The following is a 20,642-nucleotide window of genomic DNA, read 5'->3' as shown; positions in this document are numbered from 1 at the left end:
TGTGTCTAGTGCATGAATTTCGGTTTTAAATGTTTGCAGTGTTTTCAAAATGGCCGCTTCTTCTACAGTGATTCTGTGCTGTTACAAATGGAGTTTGTAACACAACAACTTGTCGGTACCATAAATGACAATGTTCTAATTGGTGATAGGACAATTAAGGCAGTTCTGTAAAAGTATTGTTTGCCATAGAACTAGAACAGGACTAGACCAAAGTTGTCTTTAGCGTGCAAATTCAGAAATTCACTTGAACATTGATTGAGCACTGATATAATTATCAGTAGATCTGAGCTGACTGGTGAAAGTGCATATGACAGGTTATCATATTTTTCAAATTTTGAATCTGTTTGGTGGATAGTAGCTGTACTATTTATCATAGTTTTACATCAGTTCAGTGTCTGTTTATGGAAGAAAGTTGAGAAGAAAGGGACAAAAATACAGGAAGTGGTGCTGAGTTGTAAAACAGAATCCCTCTGCCTATGTCATCAACACAAAGCTCCATCCAAAATACAGAGATAATTTAGGCACGATGAAGACTGTGACATTTAAACCTTCATGTAACCAAACAAAGGTGTTTTCATTTGCCATCACTGTGTAATATAGACACGTTTTGGCCCTTGTTTACATTATGGTTGCAAGGTAACAGTTATGAAATTACCTCTTCTCAGCTGCCCATGTCCAACCAGGAAGTAAAATAATAAACCTCACCAAAGTTATAAAACTTGGCAAATTTTTGAGTAAAATCCAGACTGTTTAAAGAATGGACGAAGGGAGTGTGGCATCGCCCATAGCATTCAGCTCCAGCCAAATGAAGCTCATTGAGGCTAGCAGTTATAGGGGCGAATTTGGAGTGGAGTTCCATATTTGGCTCTATGGGTGCTATGATACTGGCAGTCAGAGTTCCAATCAGGAGCGAGACTGTTGAAGATAACACCCCTTCCTGCCTGTACCACTAGTTTAGCAGGGAGTGTATGCTTAGCAATGCTGTCAATCAAACCTGTTAACACTAGCAGGAGCAACTTTGGAGAAAGAAGGCAGCTGATTTCTCTGTTATTTATGTTGATATCTTAATTTATGGACAAAATGGTGAAATAAAAAAACAGGATCATGTAGAGCAGGTTAATACGAACATTTCAAGGCCAAAATGATGAGTCTAACAGCAGCAGTTACAAAGAGAGGACACGGTTTTTCCATAGAAGTGAATTGCAACCAGAACTTGAAGGAACCACTTGGCTCCCATGCTCACTTCCTATTTGGAACTTGGCGGCTAGCGGGATAGTTATGTCCATTTATATATACAGTCTATGGTAAAATTGTATTATTTTATTAGTTAAATAAAATGTTGACTATGTTTTAGTGGAATTAGTAGTCTAACCTGTCATATGCACTAACTGTTGCTGCAGCCTAGTCCTCTCTCAGTAGCTGAGCAGCTTTAACCTTCCTTTCTGTGTGTTGTAGGTAAATGGGGGAGTATTCGGGGGAGTGGGAGACTCAGTGCTTACAACCCGGATGTGGGCACTCGTCTGGCGGGTAAAGAGTCTCCACAGCCCAACGGAGCCCTGACCGAAGCTCTCTTCCTCCGCCAGCAGAGGGCATTTCTCTACATCATCGGGGACAAGGCACAGCTCAAGGTGTCTGTGTAGTGTGTAACAATAACATCATGATGATGATACCAGAAGATAAGATAGAAGATCAAAATTAAATGATTCATTAGCACAAAAAATACCAATACACCAATACAGTGTATTGGTGTATTGGCATTAAAGGCGATATTAAACATAAGAATTGTAAACATCGATGTATGAAAACTGTGTTGTCACATTACTTTGCCTAATAAAAGCTGCTTTTGCGGTTTCAATAGTAATATTTGCTAATCATCAATACTCATCATCATCAGTACTTCATTGCAGACTCCTAGTCCAGAGTTAAAAGACACACAACAAAAAAACAAACAAAACATAAATAAAAAAAATAAAAAAACACCACTCCTCCAATACAGTATACACAGCAAACAGGTGTACAGTGTCTGTGTGGCTGTGTTTCCACAGATCAGACTGGTACAGCATGGCACTGAGGAGTTTACCATTAGATATTAGTTAGGCTCATGATAATCCTGTTCTCACAGTCATTAAGGTGACAAATGAATCTGCATTATACAGCACATGTCTGCCTCAAAAGTTCTGATCTCTGCTGACACAAACAGGTCACGTGCATTTTCCCATCTCTTTTCAATATAATCCTTAAGCAGTCATTATATGCAACAGTGAGTTTGGCGTATGCTCACTGTTTTGTAGTTTGTCTACAGGTGTGCCATACACAACACAGTACAGTACGCTTTAAAAACTCTTTTTCACTTCAACTGTACTGTTCAACTGTTAGCATGTTAGCCAGGGTATACATCATGTGACACTGTCTCTAGATGTCCTCATTGTCTGACAGGTCATCCGTAATAAAATGTCCCAAATATTTGTATTTGTTACATACAGTCAGATCGTTACCACAGAATACAAGCTGAAGCTACAGTGAAGCTTGACACTTTCATCAGCTTTATTACTACAGACCATAACACTTTTACTAATGTTCACATTGTCCTCAGGGCGGTAAGCAGGACTCGTTCCAGCAGTGGGAGGTGGTGCCGATTGAGGTGTGTGACGTTCGACAGGTGAAGAACAGTTTTAAGAAGCTGATGAAAGCCTGCGTGCCAAGCTCCGCCTCCTCAGACCCAAATATGAGCTTCATGCGCTGCCTGGAGGACTCCGAGTGGATGAGCCTGGTACTACACCCTTATTTATACACTGTTATTTAGTCAGCATTTTGAGTGCTTGCACTCATTAGGTGAGGCTTAAACCACATCCTTGTGTCTCTGCAGCTGCACAGGGTTCTGCAGGTGTCTGTGTTGGTGGTGGAGCTCTTAGATGCAGGTTCCTCTGTGATGGTGAGCCTGGAGGACGGTTGGGATGTGACCACACAGGTACAGAGACTTACCTTGAACACTCTGCTCTTGCCCTGGCCTCTGCTGCATTACTGTGTTTCTCCTGTAGGTGGTGTCACTGGTGCAGCTGCTCTCTGACCCCTATTATCGCACACTGGAGGGCTTCAGGCTGCTGGTGGAGAAAGAGTGGCTGTCATTTGGGCATCGCTTCAGTCACAGAGGAGCTCAGACTCTAGCTTCTCAGAGCAGTGGATTCACACCAATCTTTCTACAGTTCCTCGACTGTGTGCACCAGGTCAGAACAACAAGGAAGTGATCAGAGTACTTCCAATTCTTTGGCAATATTCAACTAAGCTGTCAAGTGAAAATTGATAATTAAAATTAAAATTGTGCTAGGCCACAACAACAATAAAATAAATAATAAAATAAATAAAAAATTAAAATAAAATAAAATAAAAACAATTTCTGACATGTGTTTTATCTAATTCATTTAATGGGATTTTGGCTTTTTGGAAAAATAACTTAACTACAGTTTTAGTTTGTGGGTAATGCCATAGATTTGTAAAGCTTGATGTTGGCAATTAACATCATCAAATATAAAAAAAATCTTTGAGCGTTGCAGGTGGCCCAGCCCTAAAATCAACAAATGAAGCACTAAACTCTTATGTGTTTCAGGTTAAATAAGTTAAATATTTTCTTCTGAATTAAATGACACGGAGATGTGAGGAGATTTATTCTTCATTTGAGAGACAGGTGACATAAATTAGCTGCTGTGATTGGACTGTCAGGATTCAAACAGGATGAAAGAGGGACTGGCTGGTGAGGCAGTCATTGGAGAATTCCCATTGACTATCCTCATTGAAAAGTCTGTGTGGTGTTTGAGACTCGCACTAGGGCCGTGTCTCAATTCGCCAAATGCAATGTTTAAAGTGTGCATCGAAGGGAAAGTCTGGCGCAACAAGGCCTGTCCCATTTCATGCACCTGACGAATGCGACCAAAAATGTGCCCTGCTTTTCCATGGAGATCAGCTATAGCCGAAGCGTGAATTCAAGCACACGTTGCGCACTGCTATATCCCATCATGCATCGCGCCTATGCAATAAAGAGACAAAGATAGTCTGCAACACGTTTAAATGTAACTACTGGTTTACGTCACCTACAATAATAATAAAGATATGTACAGGCCGTGTGTTTGATGATTAAAAACTGGCACACTCAGGTTTATTTTGCAAATAAGGCAATATTTCACCTTATTTGTTACATTGAATAAGGGAATGTGCAGTTATTCCCAGACAATAAGATTACTAATAATACATTATTATCATTATTAGATATTATTATTGCAATAATAAGAATAATAAGATGAAGTGAACTGGCATGGCATAGAAGGTAAACAGTGCCATCTAGTGGTATTAAAGTAGTTTCGTCACAGATCAAATGAAACCTTGCCCAAATACCGAATCGTTAAGCTATGCAATATCCCACTTTATGTACAGCTAATAACTGTTCTCTGGTTTATAGACTAGGAATGTAAAAATGATATTAGTTACCTCTGTCTCTGTTTTAACATTTAAAAAGGTATATTCTGTTACAGTTACAGTACATGTTGTAGCTACAGTTGGGAAAAAATCACCTCAAACTTTATATTTGCCCATTGATATTGAAAGGGAAAGATTAATTCCTTACTTCATTCAATCTAAACAGGAAAAAAACAGCTGTGACGACTGCACCTTGCCTTCTGTTAAATAATTACAGTTTTATTACCGTAGCTTTATTATTTCAGCTACATAATGTAAGCACACAAACAGCAGTTGAAGTACACTCTGTGGTGTAGGCCTGTCCCATTTTGGCAAGTTGGCGGCTACACTGAGGATTACCCTTCATCAGCTGGGTATTTCGAAGGGTACTTTGAAGGGCACTTCGAACGGTGCATTTGTCGAATTGAGACACAGCCTAGGTCTTTTGAGCCATGTTCAAGCACAATTGCATAGGGTTTTATGGCGCACGGCCCAGTGACGTCATCACACACCACTTTTTGTTCACATGTCACACAGAAATGCTATCACTTTGATGGAGAAAATAAGAGCAGCTACAAAAATATCTTTTAAATAGTGAGGCTTCAAAACTTGTGTCTGTTTCCACAGTCCTTACTGAAGGATTCACTTTCCTCTTATCCTTGTACATGAGCAACCATGCTGTGCTTTGACCCACCTCCTCCAATTGGGCCAAAGTCCCAATCGAACTTGCACACACACTAGACAAGTGTACTGTGCTTTAGGGGCTAACCATGCTTGGGCATGTTTTGATTGGTCTAGTGGGAGCACACCCTTCATAAAACACAATTCTCCCCTCTCCCTCCTCAGATTCACCTGCAGTTCCCCATGGAGTTTGAGTTCAGTCAGTATTACCTCAAGTTTCTCGCCTACCACTACGTCTCCAACCGCTTCAGGACCTTTCTGCTGGACTCTGACTATGAGCGCATCGAGCTGGGTAACACACCTATCAATCACACCTGTCAATCTCCCTCCCATTGATTTCAACTGTTAAACACACCTGTCAATCATTCATCTGTCAATCTCATCTGTCAAGCTCACCTGCCAAAACAAAGGATTTAGTCCAGTGGGGGAATAAGATAGAATTGTGGTCCCAAAGTGTGTACCATTATATGGTTTTACAAAAAAAGTACACTTTTTTTCTCAGTTCCTGATAATCAATTGTGATATTGTGCCACCTGTTACCTAGCCATTTCTTACACTGGGCCAAAACTTCTCAGTACACAGAAATTATTATAACACAAATATGAATATAAGAAATAATAATAAAATAATAATAAATAATAATAAAAAAAATCTGTTTCCATGCTAAAAATGGGATAACAGGTATTATCCCACCAAATTAAGTCAAAATGAAAGCATGTTTAGCTGTATATAGTAAACTCAAATATATGTATTGTATCCCTATAGGAGTGCTGTACGAGGAGAAGGGAGATCGCAGGCCCCCTCAGGTCTGTAAATCTGTGTGGGATTACATCGACCGACTCAACAAGAAAACACCGGTCTTCTACAACTACATGTTTGCTCCAGAGGATGACGAGGTACCTACTACAGTATTTTCCAGACTATACCTCACTCCAGATTATAAAACGCACCAGTGAAAAAATGTGTAACAATGAGGTATAAAACATAAATAAATCGCACTGGACAATAAGTCGCATTTTTGGGGGAAATTTTTTTTTACAAAATCCGAGACCAAGAACAGATATTATATCTTTAAAGGCAAGTTATAATAATAACAATAAAATAGACAACAGGCTGAACAATAAAATAGACAACAGGCTGAACAATAAAAGAGACAACAGGCTGAAACGCAGTACAGCAGACTAACATAACATAAGAGACACGATAGTTCTTTTCACTGATGTTTACTGTGGTCTTACTTCATCACATTGTAGAACTAGCATACACATCAAATATAACATAAGCTCTGGCTCATATTGCATATACAGACAAAACTGTATATGAACGCATGGAAAATTTACATATGACTTTGGCCTGCCAGTAATCAAATTGGTGAACCGAAAGCTTTATATTTTACTTAAATTGTTTCTTAATTAGTGCTCTGTCGGGTAAGACTTCACATAAGCATAAAAGGATGAACCAGAAAACAGAAAACAGGAAGTAGTTTTCGTGATCTTAAACTAAACTTATGATAAACTAAACATTTACAATGTTGTTCCAGTTTGGTGGGAAACGATGAGTTTACGCTTGCTAGGTACAGTGGCTTGCAAAAGTATTCATCCCTCTGGAACTTTTTCAAATTTTGTCAAGTCACAACCACAAATTGAAATATTTTTTAAATTTGAATTGTATGTGAATGTGCAACACAAAATGGTACATAAGTGTGAAGTAGAAAGAAAATTATACATCATTTTCAGATTAAAAAAAACAAATACAAAACTGAAAAGTGCAGTGTGCAAACATATCCAGCCCCCCTAAGTCATTACTTTGTGGAACCACCTTTTGCTGCAATTACAGCTGCAAGTCTTTTGGGGTATGTCTCCACCAGCTTTGTACACCTACAGACTGAAATTTTTACCCATTCTTCTGGGCAAAACAGTTCAAGCTCTGTCAGAAACCGTTTGTGAACTGCAGTTTTCAGATTTTGCCACAGATTCTCAATTCCGGATGATTCTAGATCCAAGCCCCGCTTTAAACTTCACCACAACTTTTTCTCTGACCTGTTTGGTGTGCTCCTTTGGGTTCATTTTGTGGTTTGCTCCCCAACACTCTCTTAACAAACTTCTGTGCACAGCTGAATTTATACTGAGACAAGATTACACACAGGTGGACTCTTTTTAGTCATTAGGTCAACATTCAATCTTTCCAAAATCATCAGGCAACTTCTAAAAGCAATTGGCTGCATTCAAGAAAAAGGGGGCTAAATACTTTTGCACGCTGCACTTTTAAGTTTTTTATTTTTAAAACCTCTGAAAATATTTCGTTCCTTTTCACATTTATGTGCCATTTTGTGTTGTTCATTCACATAAAATGGTAAGAAAATGTATTTAAATTTGTGGTTGTAACGTGACAATATGTGAGAAAGTTCCAGTGGGGATGAATACTTTTGCAAGCCACTGTACAATATCTGAACTCTGGACAGTCAATTGTGACCAGGGTGTTCTGAGATAAAATATCAAATGCTGTCAGCTGACTTAACAGCAGTGCATGTCACAACACAAGTCACAAATGGCACACACTCACGTTGTAGATATTGGTTTTTAACATCTGTGCCAAATGCCAAAAGCACAGTGTATTTTCTTACCGGTAACAGAGAGTTGAAGAAACAGTGTCTCCAGTGCAGAACTTTTATAGTGTCTCAAAGTGTTGTGCTTAATGATATCCACATTTAGGCACAGTCTGCAGCGTCCGTGCGTAAAGTTGAAACCAAACTCCAAAAAACTCCTCCTTGGCCCTGGTAAAAGCGTAATTCCCATCTAGTAAATATCCATGTGGAGTACGTGTGCATAAAGATGCAGCCAAATGAGTCCACGTAAAGCACCCCATAATCATCCTCCCTCACTCAGGACTCCACAGAGTGAAATCTTATTTATCGAAACAAAAATATTTTACTCCGCAGCTCTGCCTTTGTTATTAATGCCATAAGAAGAAAACCAAAGTGAAACTTAAGCACGTCCACATGAGCTCCAGCTGGCAAATAGTAGTGTACTAATAGCCTCATCATAATAACATAGTTATTGAATTTATGATTAGGTATCGTTACAGCTCCCTTCAAAGGCTAGTTCTAAATTCCATCAATTTATTGTTCCTCCCAGACGAAACTGAGAGTTTCACCCCAGGTTCCAAATGAAAAATGATCACCTTTATTGTCTTATGAATGAAGGGGAAATAAATAAGGGGAAATTAAATATGAAATGTTTAAGTACATTTTTTTTTTACAGGTATTACAAACACAACATCACCGTCTAGTGGTCAAACAAATGAACTGTAACATGTATAATCAGCCATTACATAACACATTCGTAAACACATACATGAAGCACAGACAGCAAACTGAATACGTGTCTGGTATGTTAATGTAAAATATTGTCAGTTAATCAGATAACTAAAGCATAAAAAAACAAGCCAACAAGTTTACTTTCGATCTCACTCCAAATCAATAAATCTATTTAATTCTTCATCCTCGGTTTCGCTTCTTAACAACTCTGCCTGCTCCGGAAGTAGCTGAAGCACCTGCTCCGGAAGTAGATGACTGCCATTCTGGTAAACAAGTCTAGAGTGCCCTCGCGCAGTTGTCAGTGACAATAACAAAGATGTGAAATTATATATTTTAATAATTTTACATATAAGACGCATTGTACATATAAGTCACAGCCCCCGCTAAACTATGTATAAAATTGCGACTTAGTCCGGAAAATATGGTACTAACAATTTGTAAAATTTAAAGGAGTTTTACAATAATGCTAACAATATCTAGAGTGCTAGTCCTAGTTCACAGATGATGGAAACACATTATTAGAGCATTGTTTGCATCCCTTTAATTCCTTCATTGTTGGCATTTTGTAGGTTCTGCGTCCGTACACGTTCATCTCTAACCTGAAAGTGTGGGACTTTTACACGGAGGAGACTCTGTCCGAGGGACCTCCATACGACTGGGAGCTGCGACCCCAAAGACCAGAGAAAGTCCAGGACGAGAACCCGGACAAGACAGAGTCTGGACCGAAATCCCTGCGTCGTGTGGTCTGGCCTTGCTACGACAGCCTGAGCAAAGTGCTGCCCGACTCCATCAGCAAACTGCTTCAAGATCTGCAGAGTTTGGAGACTGAGCTGGGAATGAGCCCGGAAAAGTGGAAAGATACATGGGACAAACTGAAGGCCATGCAAAGGCAGGAGGGAAGACTGGAGAGCAAGGTAAGGAACGAGGAGAGGGATGGAGAGAGAGGAGAGAGGAGAGGAAGGACAGGGAGCGAAAGGGGGCAGAGATGAGAGAGAAGAAAGAGGGGAGGAAGGGGAGAGGAGAGTATGACTGGGAGGGGAGGGGAGAAAGAGGGGAAGAGAAGAAGCGAAAGGTTACGTGGGACAAACTATGGGACTGCAGTCTATAAAGAAGTGGACTAACTGAGAGTCACCCATAACATTTGGTTCCAGCCAAATGAAACTCATCGAGGCTAGCAGTAATAGCAGCTAACCTGTAGCCAAATTTGGAATTCCGAGGAGCGAGGACCCTTCTCGCCTGCACTGCTGGTTTTGCAGGCAGCCGATGCTTATACTGCACGTGATTGATGGGGAGTGAATGAAATGAACTGACTGTAAAGTGTTGAGAACTTTCCTGCTTGTAAATCCTATTATATTTTAGACATCATTATTATTTAACATGTGTTTGTATGTATCTCTGTCTCCAGCCTTCTTTCTCCAGCTCCCTGCTCATATCTTCTAACCTTGGCCACCAGAGGCGCTGTCAGACGGTGTACCTGCAGGACAGCCCGTCCTCCCTCACTCTTGGATTAGACTGTGAAGCCTCCGCCACCTCCACCCCCACCCAAGGGCGACAGAGCACCAGTGCCCTCTACAGTCAATTCCAGAGTAGCGAGAGCGAGAACAGGTCACTAACATTTATGAGTAGAGAAACCAACTCTATTCTCCAGTACAGAATCTCAAAATACCCACTGTACCCACAAGTAATCTTCCCATTAAAAAAATCTAAAATCATGTGTAAATTCCCAAAATTCCAATTGTAATTCCTGCCACTGATACATTTTATATCTGGTGCAGCCATCTTTTTAATGTATCTGCACACTGTCCTTAAAATAAATAAATAAAAAATAAAATAAAAAATATGTGTATATATATATATATATATATATATATATATATATATATGTAAAACGCTTTGAGCCTTGAAGGTGGGAACGCGCTATACTAAAATGTCACCTTTTACCATAAACACAGTGCACACATGTTAGAAAAATGTCAAATATTGAATAAATTCAGATAAAATCAGGTATATTTTTGATGGGCTTGCTACCAGTCTGTCAGATCATCTCCACATTGGCACTGGCTCTGTAAAAGTTCTTAAAGATATTAACACTCAAAATGGGGCTAGAACCAAGTACAGTTGGGTTTTACCAAGGCCAACCGTTTCTCAATGAAGACATTTCAAATTGTTTTCAGTAAGAGCAAGATTTGATTTGAACATGTTTAGTTTGTGTGTGGGTATACACATTTTTTAAATATTAAATATTAAAATCCAATTTTTTTGGCAGGAGCTTTGAAGGAATCCTGTTTAAGAAAGGAGCTCTGCTGAAGCCGTGGAAACCGCGATGGTTTGTGCTGGACAAAACAAAACACCAGGTCAGACACTTATCCAACAGTGTCTAACTCCTGTGATGTATTAGAGTTTACATAGTACTTAAACTGTGTGTGTTACAGCTGCGATACTACGAGACGCGGCAGGATAAGGAGTGTAAAGGTGTGATCGAGCTCGCGGAGGTGGAGACAGTTGTCTTGGCGACACCAACAATGGGAGCGCCCAAAAACGTGGAGGAGAAGGCCTTCTTTGACGTGAGTGTCTGAGGGATAATGTGATGTATATACTTTAAGGCTCTAAGCTCCTCAAAGCACTGCACTGTAGTCATGCACTCCACATTCTATTGTACTCACAGCTGCTCTGGGGCAGACTGACAGAAGTGAGACTGAAATAGTGATATACAGACATTTACATATACACATTTTTTAAACGTGTTAATCCTGCATTTGACCCATCCTTCAGTGTCTCTGTCCTGTCAGGAGCAGTGGGATGCATGTCTAGATCTTAGTCTAGTCTTGGTCAGGAATACATTAGCTTGAGGATTTGATCTGTAGTGCAGGTTTTGGATTGATAAGGAAACCCAAATTAGTTTTTCATATTTTGTGATCTTTTAATTTAGAATGAATTTGTTTACAAATGCTTAAAGGGCTTATGTCACCTTCCTTTTGTTACAAGATCACTCCTTTGTTTGCACTTATCTCTTCTTTACTTTGTGTTTCCAGTTGAAGACGACACGGCGCGTGTATAACTTCTGTGCACAGGACTCTTACCTCACAGCACAGTGGATCGAAAACATTCAGAACTGTCTCTCGGACGCTTGAATATAAAAGGACTTCACAAACAGACCCTAGAAATGAGACCACCAAACTCTGAAAAACTTCAAACCACGAGCGGCACCGCAACTGTCCAGTGTTTTATAAAAAAGAGGAGGAAACGTCTACACAAAGTACAGTTTAATTATGGACCAGGCAGCGATTTTGTCCAGATCCTCTAACTAACACTATCTAACAGCTAAAGCAAGGGAGGAATGACGGATAGACGCTGAATTGCTGGAGAGGAGGAAGAAGAGGAGAAAGGGGAGAGATGTTGACGGACCAAACATGATGCCTCTGAGCTGCCTAAAAATCCCATGAGTGTTTTTAAAATACAGAGGAACGAAATCAGGCTCAAGATTGAATGCTGTGATTGGTTTAAAAAAGGAGGAAATTATTTAGTTTGGAGGAGAGAGGAGCAAGGAGCAAAGGTCAAAGTGTGAAACAGGACTAGACCAGGTCTAAAGGTTTAAACAAGAACTAGATTACTTTCAGTGCATGCTTATTTCAAAGAAGATACCAGACCTAACCTCAGACTAAGCCATGTTCAAACCACGATTATGACCGATCTATATTGTGTCTAAGCCAGGTCTAAATGATATTACTGAAGATTACTTTCAGTGCATGTGTGTCTCAGAGAAGATGGCACGCATGCACTGAAGATGACTGAGCCATATCTAAACCAGATCCAGATCAGGTCTAAAACAGGACTAACCCTGGTCTAAGCCCTCACATTGCAAGACAAGATTTTTATGGACCAAAAATTAATAAATCTCAAATATTTTATGTGACCGCTCCTTAGTTCTCCTCCAAACCTGTAGCTTCATATGGAGTTCAACAGCTCCCCCTGTGCTCAAATCTGGACCCAGTGACAAATTCCCCCATTCATTTTTCCCATAGACTTTCCAAAACTCTGCAATTTATAGCATTTACATTGTATATTTTTTTTAAAGTGATCAGTTTCATTATGGTATAAATTATTTGTTTTTATATATTTATATATATATATATATATATATATATATATATATATATATGAAAATAATTATCCATTACAATATTATTGGTAATCGATCAAAACTACTCTAAAATGTCCCTGTAAATGTTATGGTTGAGGTTTAAGTAAAAATGAAATTACACTTTAACCCTTGTTTAAAAGATTTAACTACATTTTTCAACTTTTACCCTTATTCTTAAAGGTGAACTGTGTAACTTTTGTAGTGGAGGGTCTGCACCCGCTTGTCTCCATGGAGATGTTAATGCTTTGCCTGAAATGTTCTGTTTTGTATTGTTCAGGGATACCTTGAAAAACATGCATTCTTACTTTGGGCCCCTCTCCAAAGATCTGAACTCAACATAGTTTGAGGATGTTGCCTGCTTGTCATAACATCTCCATGAAGACGTACAGATGGCCGACCCTCTACCACAGAGTGCGCCTTTATTATTTTTTCAAAGTCTATGAGGAAAATGAAAGTCTTTTAACCACTGTTGAGCCCCCACATATTTTAAATAGGTGCCATTCTAAACCAGTGGTAGCATTTGTCGTAGCATCGTCCTCATTGACCTCAATGGGAGCGAGAGGCTCGGCGTGTATGAAGGATCTACACTGTGAACTGATCAAATGGGAGTTTACATAGAGGACGTTTCATGACCACTAAGAACTCAAGGGAAAAGCAACAGTCAGATCAGAATCTTTACTTTTAAGGGTTTTTAGAAGTACATTTACATGTGGTAGTGTTGGAAAATATTTATTTTGCACATTCACAATTCAAAATTTAAAATCTGGAGTGTTAAAAGTATGGAACCAATATTTGTCATGATTTGAGGACAAAATAAGACAGAACCAGGACTAGACCAGGACTAGACCAGGACTAGACCAGGACTAGACCAGGACTAGACCAGGACTAGACCAGAACTAGACCAGGACTAGACCAGGACTAGACCAGGACTAAACTTTTTTCAATGCAATTATGTGTTCATAGAATACACTAGAAACTAACCAAGTTAATATATAGCCTCCTTTATTATGAATGCTAACTCAATATGACTAAATCTGCTCTAAACCAGGACTAAAAAGATCTAAGCCAAGTACAAACTACTGTTTTCATTGACTACACATGTTGTATAGAAATAGTATAGCCCTTAATTCTGCCAAAACCAAAGTGTAAGCCAGGACTAAGACAGGACTAAGTCCTGTCTTAGTCCTGTTTTAGACAGGACTAAGACAGGACTAAGCCAGGTCCAGATTTCTTTCAGCCCAAGTATGTGTTCATAAAGGACACCAGGAACTAAACCAGGTCTAAATTTGGTCTCAACTAGGACCTAATCCTCTGCTCCTGTCTCTAAATACCCAATAATTTATTTTACTACTTCTACTACTACTACAACATAGAAAAGTACTTCTTAAACCCCACTTTCACTTTGAGAGAGAAGAGGAATGTGAACAGATGCATTTTGGGAGAGTTTTCAGTGTTTTAATGTATTTTTGTGACTAAAAACTGAACTTGAGCTGTTTTTTTAAGCAGGGAAATATGTTACGAAGATTTACAACTGAACTGTTTTTGAATGTCACACAGGCCAGGCCTTCTCAAAACTTCAACTATTATTCTTTTTTGTATTCAATTGAACCCACAGAACGCATATTTGAGTATATTAGCAGGTGGGATATTTAAATTTGCAGTCAGATTTTTATTTTAAATACAAAATTGACTCTTGTGAGCTTTAAGCCACGTTGTAATGCTGTTACCTCCTCAAAAACACACCTGGAGTTGTATGTGTAGACCCTCTGTCGTCCAGGTCTGATCCATTGCAAACAATGAAGTTAAAACAGTCAACTGGACAAATCTTGTAGGAGTGAAGACGTTTCGACCCCACAAACACTTTAAGCCAAAAATTGGTTCACCCTAAGGACAAAACTCCGAGCCATAAACAAAGTAATGTAGTCTACTCCATTCAGTGTAGTGAAGAGTGCAGTGAGCGTTACATTGGAGAAACTGAACAGCTACTCCAGAGGATGTACCAACACCAGCGGGAGAGTTCCTCAGGACCACAGTCCACCGTACATCTCCATCTTAAAGCCACTAACCACTCCTTTGAAGATAGTGAAGTTCAGATCTTAGCCAGAGAAAAGAAATGGTTTGAGAGAGGAGTTAAAGAAGCTATTTTTGTTAGGAAAGAGACTCCTTCCTTAAACAGAAATGGGGGCCTGAGTCATAACCTCTCCCCCATCTATAACTCCATCCTCAGACCCAGAACAATGAGAACAATAGCAGGGTCATTAAAGGCTGAATAGGGTAGTCTCAGCTGAAACTGGAGACAATAGCTGTTTACAGTTTCAGTGTGGTTAGCCCCTCCCCTCAGTTAGATTTAAAAGGCAGTGGCCACCAGCAATCTGACCAGAACTGAAGAAGAGACTTGGATGAGCAGCGAAACGTCTTCACTCCTACACCGATTTGTCCAGTTGACAGATTTAACTTTGTTGCTTGCTACACCTGGAGTTGTGTTTTGTTTCATTCACACATGTTTGACTAACTCTTTGTTATTAGTGTGTCTAAATCCCCAAAGCTCAAAATGCTCTGTTGCACCTTGTGATGTCATATAGTGCTAGTTTTGAAGTTAACAGTTCCTTTTACCTTTTGTTCAGCAGAGATGGGCAATTCCAGGGCTAAAATCATCCAAATGATTCTAGTGAAGATGTATGGAGTTTAAAACCACAGTGGAGCACTTCCTGTATTACCACATGACATCACAAGGTGGAACAGAGCATTTTCAGTTTGAGAGAAGAACTCAGCCTAAATAATATAGGATTTGTGTGTGAAACGTGTGAATGAAACAAAACTCCAGGTATGTTTTTGATGAGGAAAAAGTATTAGAACATAGTTCGGAAAACCCTTTAATTTTGCAATTTCTAGGTCTAAAAATTGACCAAAAATATGGCTGAAATTTGATAAAACATAATTATATAATTAGAAATAATGAATTATGAATGAACTCCTTTTTACTTACAAATATTATCCTTAGATTTTCAATATATGTTTAAAATAAAGATTCAGATGCACTATGTAACCTCCATAGTGCTTGTCTCCAGATGCCATTACTTTGCCTGGGATATTCCACAGTAAGGCATTAAATGTTAATCTGTCCTGCATTTATTAAATTCCTGGTGTTACTACTCAAAAAATGCATTGAAAACCATGCATTCACACTGAGCAGACCTGCCTCTCCACAGATCTGACCCGTAACTTGGTCTGGATGTCCAACTTATCGCCTTGATACGCACATTTAAAGTCACTATGGAACTTTCCAGGTAATAGTAATAGCATCTCCATGGAGACAAGCAGGTGGCTGACTGTTACACAGAAAAGTTACGCAGTGCACCTTTAAATAAATTGTGATCTTTGACTGCAAACATTTTAAATCCAGCTCTGATATATTTTATTTCTGACCCAACCACTGGTGTCCACTGCTCCTGCGAAAGTTGTAAGATACTTTTAAGTTTTTTCTATTTTGTAATTTAGATGTTGTTATTAACCTTTTTGTACATACCCCTGCAGATTTGTATTCTAGTAGTAATTTATTTAACTGTTTCCAAAACGTTTGGCTTAAGCACCACATTTATTTTTGAAAATGTAGTCATCAAATGTGCCATTTCTGTTTTTATTTCTGTATTATGTGACTAATACTGTTTTAAACCTGTACATTTTTGTAAACGCGTTGGTCCTCACATTTTGTAGCAAACATTTCAGAAACGTGGGTTGATTTTAAATTCATTTTTAACAGGTTTTTGTTTTGTTTGTTTTTTTGGACATTCACTGCAGTCCCCAAATTTTTATTCACAATTCAAAAATGTGTTTACAATTTTTTTTTAAATTTACACCATAATTTCAACACAATATTTCAGGTGTGTTGTGTATGGTTGTAAGCTACGTGGTGGAATTTTTAAGATTAAATAATTTGATGCACCGTTGTAATGTAAAATACCAAAAATTCTCAAGTGATTAAAATTATTAAATAGAGTAGATTAAAAATATATAAACATTTTGGTTGAATGATTATTGAAAATTTTAATTCTGGAACACTGACACATTTTTAAAATTCTCTAAACAATGGAAAAATGACTTGAATAACATTTTAAACCCAATTCAGGCTTGATTAAATGAACATTTTTATCTAAACAGTTATGAGTAAAATGTTGGAACATATTGGAGAACATTAAGAATACATATTAGAACAAATTAAAAGTGCTTGGTTAAATTTTAAGACATTTTTCATTTTGGTGAATATGTAAATCATTTTTGAAAATTATGATGGGTAAAATTTTTTGAAAGAAAAAGAAAATAATATTGCAACATTTTGCCTTTTGGTGAAAATTTAAATCTTACTTAATTTTAACATTTTTGAAAATTGGGATGGGTAGAACTGAAAATTGTTAAAATTCTCTACAATTTTCCAACCACTTTACAAATTACATTAAGACAACTTTAAATCCAATTCAGGATCACTTTTTAGAACATTTTTAAAAGGGCTTAGTTAGTTTTAGACACTGTTTTTGAAACAAATAAAATCACATGGCAACATTTTTCATTTAGGTGAAAATTATGATGGGTAAAATTTTGAAAAAGTTGGAGAATTTGAACAATGTTTTTTTCAAACAAATTACATGAATACAATTTTAAGCCCAATACAGAAAATCATATAGCAAAATGTTTCCATGAATAGGTGAAAATTTTAATCTCATAATTAAAAAAAATTCAAAAACTGGTCAAATATTTTGTTCAAATAAAAAAAAAAAAAAAAAAATCTCGTGTCTCCACAAAAGCCCCGTCCTGTAAATCTCACTTTCTCTCGGGCTGCAGTGAGCCTCAGTGAGCCTCAGTTTTCAATGTTTTGGTCATTTTTGTTACTCATCTTTCGCTTCCATTACATTAACCACATCAGTCTGTTTATTTATTTGTTTTCTAGAAATGACATTTTCTGAGCCGGGTTCCTGTCAATCATCTGTCAATCATGTCCTGATAGTTTTTAGCCTCCAATAAAAAGGATGGGTTAAAACATTACCTGTTATGGCTTTTGTTTTAGCTTTATATCACTACATATATCATTACATAGTAGTGTTTCCATACTAATCAAAATCTTTCAATACTAACAAATAGACTCGATACTCAATACCAATTCTGACATGATGATAATTTTAAAAAGCACTCTTTCTTTAGACAGTAGTATGTGATTTTCAAAATTAAATGGTAGTATTTTCTTTTATATTCCCATGTGGCCTCATATCTGTATAATCCCTCAGTCATCCAGGTAGGTTCCATAGTGGTCTCTGGGCGTATACTAGTGTATGTCGTCTTATACTTGTCCTGATACAGCTCAAGATCATTCTAAAGCTATTCAGGAAAGGTTCATTTCTGTCCTGTCAATGGGACACATGGTTTATGAGGACAGTGTCAAAATACATCATGTTTGGATCTCATTGTTCAGACTTGGGTTGTGAAAAATATTGAAAATCAGATACTAATCAATGCTAAAACTAGTCTTGAAACTAGATCCTCATTTTTCAGTTATCAATACAAAAAAGTATCATCCAGTAGTAGGTCAGGAGGAGAGAGAATATAAACAGGTTTTCTCTGTGTGAATGCAGGATCCTGTGTGCATGTACTGCCCATCTGTGTATTTGATCCAACTACATTCATGTGACTATACCTGCAGGGGGAGTTCATGCAAAAACAATATATAAAGACAGATTAAACTTGTGAATCATGAGATTGATCTGACAGATAAATACCAAAAAATACCAAATCTTCAGCTCACTCACTTCTCATTTATGCTGTTGTCCCTTAGAAATTGTCATCGTCTAAATAACATAATTAGACTGCAACACATTTGGGTAGACTGAGACTCCATCCACAAAATACTCCATGAAATCCAATGTGTTCTTCTCCATTCAGTGTAGTGAAGACCATAGTGAGTGTTACACTGGAGAAACTTAACAGCCACTCTGTAAGAGAATGTACCAACACTGTCATGGAATAGGGGCCTCAGACATCATCTATCCTCCATCTATAACTCCATTCTCAGACCTAAAGCAGAAAGGAAACAAAGAAAATGGAGCTAGCCAGGATGTGAATAGGTGTGAAAGCACCCATTAGGAGCTGAATGATTATCCTAAATATGAATCAGACACAGTGCACACTTACTGTAGCTCAATGGAGCCGACATACAGAAACTGTAAACATTTCAGTTTCAGTGTAGTTACCTCCTTCCTTCAGATAGAAATAAGTCTCCACCAGTAATCTGACCAGAACTGAAGAAGCAGTTTAGTTGAGCAGCGAAACATCTTCACTCCTAGAGACCTCAGACCTGGACAACTAAGGGATTACACAGATACCAACATCCTATTAACTTTCTCCAAATGAACAACTCCTTTGATGTCTCCCAGTCAGGTTTTAGACCCACCACAGCACTGAGACTGCTCTTATCAAGGTGACAAATTGCATCCACCTGAACACTGATGCAGGCAAAGTCTCAGTCTTGATCCTGTTAGATCTGAGTGCTGCCTTTGACACTGTGGATCATGGGATCCTCTTACAGAGACTAGAGGACTGGGTGGGCATCTCTGGTACGGCACTAAAGTGGTTCAAGTCATATCTAGAAAACAGGGAGTACTTTGTTGAAATTGGAAAATGTGTCTCAGATAAAATGTCCCTGAGCTGTGGGATCAACAAGGGTCAATCCTGGGATCACTTTGTTCAATCTCTGAATGCTGTCGTTAGGCCAGTTAATACACAGCAATAATATGTCCAACCACAACTCTGCAGATGACACGCAGATCTATGTCTCAGTGGCAGCAGGTGAATATGGACCAGTGGATTCACTCACTGCATCCAACAGATCACTTACTTAGTCCAAATCTTGGAGTCCTATTTGATCAAAATCTCTCATTCACAGCCCATATAAACCTAGCTTGTAAAACCGCATACTTTCACCTGCAAAATATAACTAAAATTAGAAATATTTTACCTAAAAACGATGCTGAAAAACTCATCCATGCATTTGTTACTTCCAGACTTGATTACTGTAATTCTCTGCTCACTGCCTGCCCCAAAAGTACTATAAGGAGCCTCCAGTTGGTCCAAAATGAAGCGGCCAGAGTCCTAACAGGAATTAAAAGAAGAGACCACATCAGTCCTGTACTAAAATATCTGCACTGGCTTCCTGTCGAGCTTAGAATCAAATTCAAAGTCCTCCTCCTGACATACAAAACCCTAAACGGTATGGCCCCATCCTATCTGCAAGATGCTATTGTCCTGTACCAGCCAAACAGAGCACTCCGCTCTCAGAATGCAGGACTATTAGTGGTTCCTAGAGTGTCCAAAAGTACAGTGGGAGGGAGAGCATTCAGTTACCAAGCTCCTGTGCTATGGAATCAACTCCCTGCTGATGTTAAACAGGCCCCCACAGTCTCTGTATTTAAGACCAGGCTTAAAACCTTCCTCTTCGGTATAGCTTATGACCAGGTTACTTAGTTTAATGTCACTCCGAACTAACTATGACCAGATTGGCTGGGAGTGACATTTAAACCCGGGATAAGATAGGCTGCAGTAGGAGATAACTAGCTGGGGGAAGTATGGCAACCTGAGCACTATCCTCTGCTTTGTCCTATTTTCTCATCAGCAATGCTATTCACATGTTGTCCCCTGTCCCCCTGTGGAGTGTAACTCTTTCAGATGCCCCGATGACAGCTGGACCCTCTCCTCCTCCTCGCCTGGCCGATTTTTCTTGTTTTGTCTGATTTTTCCTGTTGTTTGATTTTCCTGTTTGTTTTTGTGTGTAGGCAGCACGGTGGCTGAGTGGCAACACTCATGCCTCACAGCAAGAAGGTTTGGTTCAATCCCCGGGTCGCCCAGGCCTTTCTGTGTGGAGTTTTGCATGTTTCTCCCCGTGTCTGGATGGGTTTCCTCCGGGTACTCCGGTTTCCCCATCAACCAAAACATGAACGCCCTTCGAGACAACTGTTGTTGTGATTTTGGGCGTTACAAAAATAAAATGAATTGAATCAGAGAAAGTTGTTTTGCATC

General features: G+C 38.8%; 1 protein-coding gene across 6 annotated transcripts in view; it reads left to right on the top strand.

Annotated features, from left to right (window-relative positions):
* The window catches only part of sbf1 (SET binding factor 1), an 86,799-nt gene extending 74,323 nt beyond the window's left edge, over positions 1 to 12,476 (top strand). For all 6 annotated transcript variants that reach the window (XM_055225711.1, XM_055225715.1, XM_033976088.2 and 3 more), the window contains 11 exons: positions 1,456 to 1,628; positions 2,594 to 2,770; positions 2,867 to 2,968; positions 3,039 to 3,224; positions 5,293 to 5,419; positions 5,893 to 6,023; positions 9,013 to 9,357; positions 9,849 to 10,048; positions 10,710 to 10,797; positions 10,876 to 11,007; positions 11,476 to 12,476. In XM_055225711.1, coding sequence (XP_055081686.1) covers positions 1,456 to 1,628; positions 2,594 to 2,770; positions 2,867 to 2,968; positions 3,039 to 3,224; positions 5,293 to 5,419; positions 5,893 to 6,023; positions 9,013 to 9,357; positions 9,849 to 10,048; positions 10,710 to 10,797; positions 10,876 to 11,007; positions 11,476 to 11,574 — 1,760 coding nt within the window. In that variant the 3' untranslated portion in view covers positions 11,575 to 12,476. The remainder of the gene's footprint in view (positions 1 to 1,455; positions 1,629 to 2,593; positions 2,771 to 2,866; positions 2,969 to 3,038; positions 3,225 to 5,292; positions 5,420 to 5,892; positions 6,024 to 9,012; positions 9,358 to 9,848; positions 10,049 to 10,709; positions 10,798 to 10,875; positions 11,008 to 11,475) is intronic.
* Positions 12,477 to 20,642: the final 8,166 nt, after the last annotated feature.

Source organism: Periophthalmus magnuspinnatus, chromosome 12, assembly GCF_009829125.3.
Source record: "Periophthalmus magnuspinnatus isolate fPerMag1 chromosome 12, fPerMag1.2.pri, whole genome shotgun sequence".
Classification (NCBI taxonomy): domain Eukaryota; kingdom Metazoa; phylum Chordata; class Actinopteri; order Gobiiformes; family Gobiidae; genus Periophthalmus; species Periophthalmus magnuspinnatus.
Note: the sequence above shows the minus strand (reverse complement) of the source record. Positions and strands in the feature narration are given on the sequence as shown.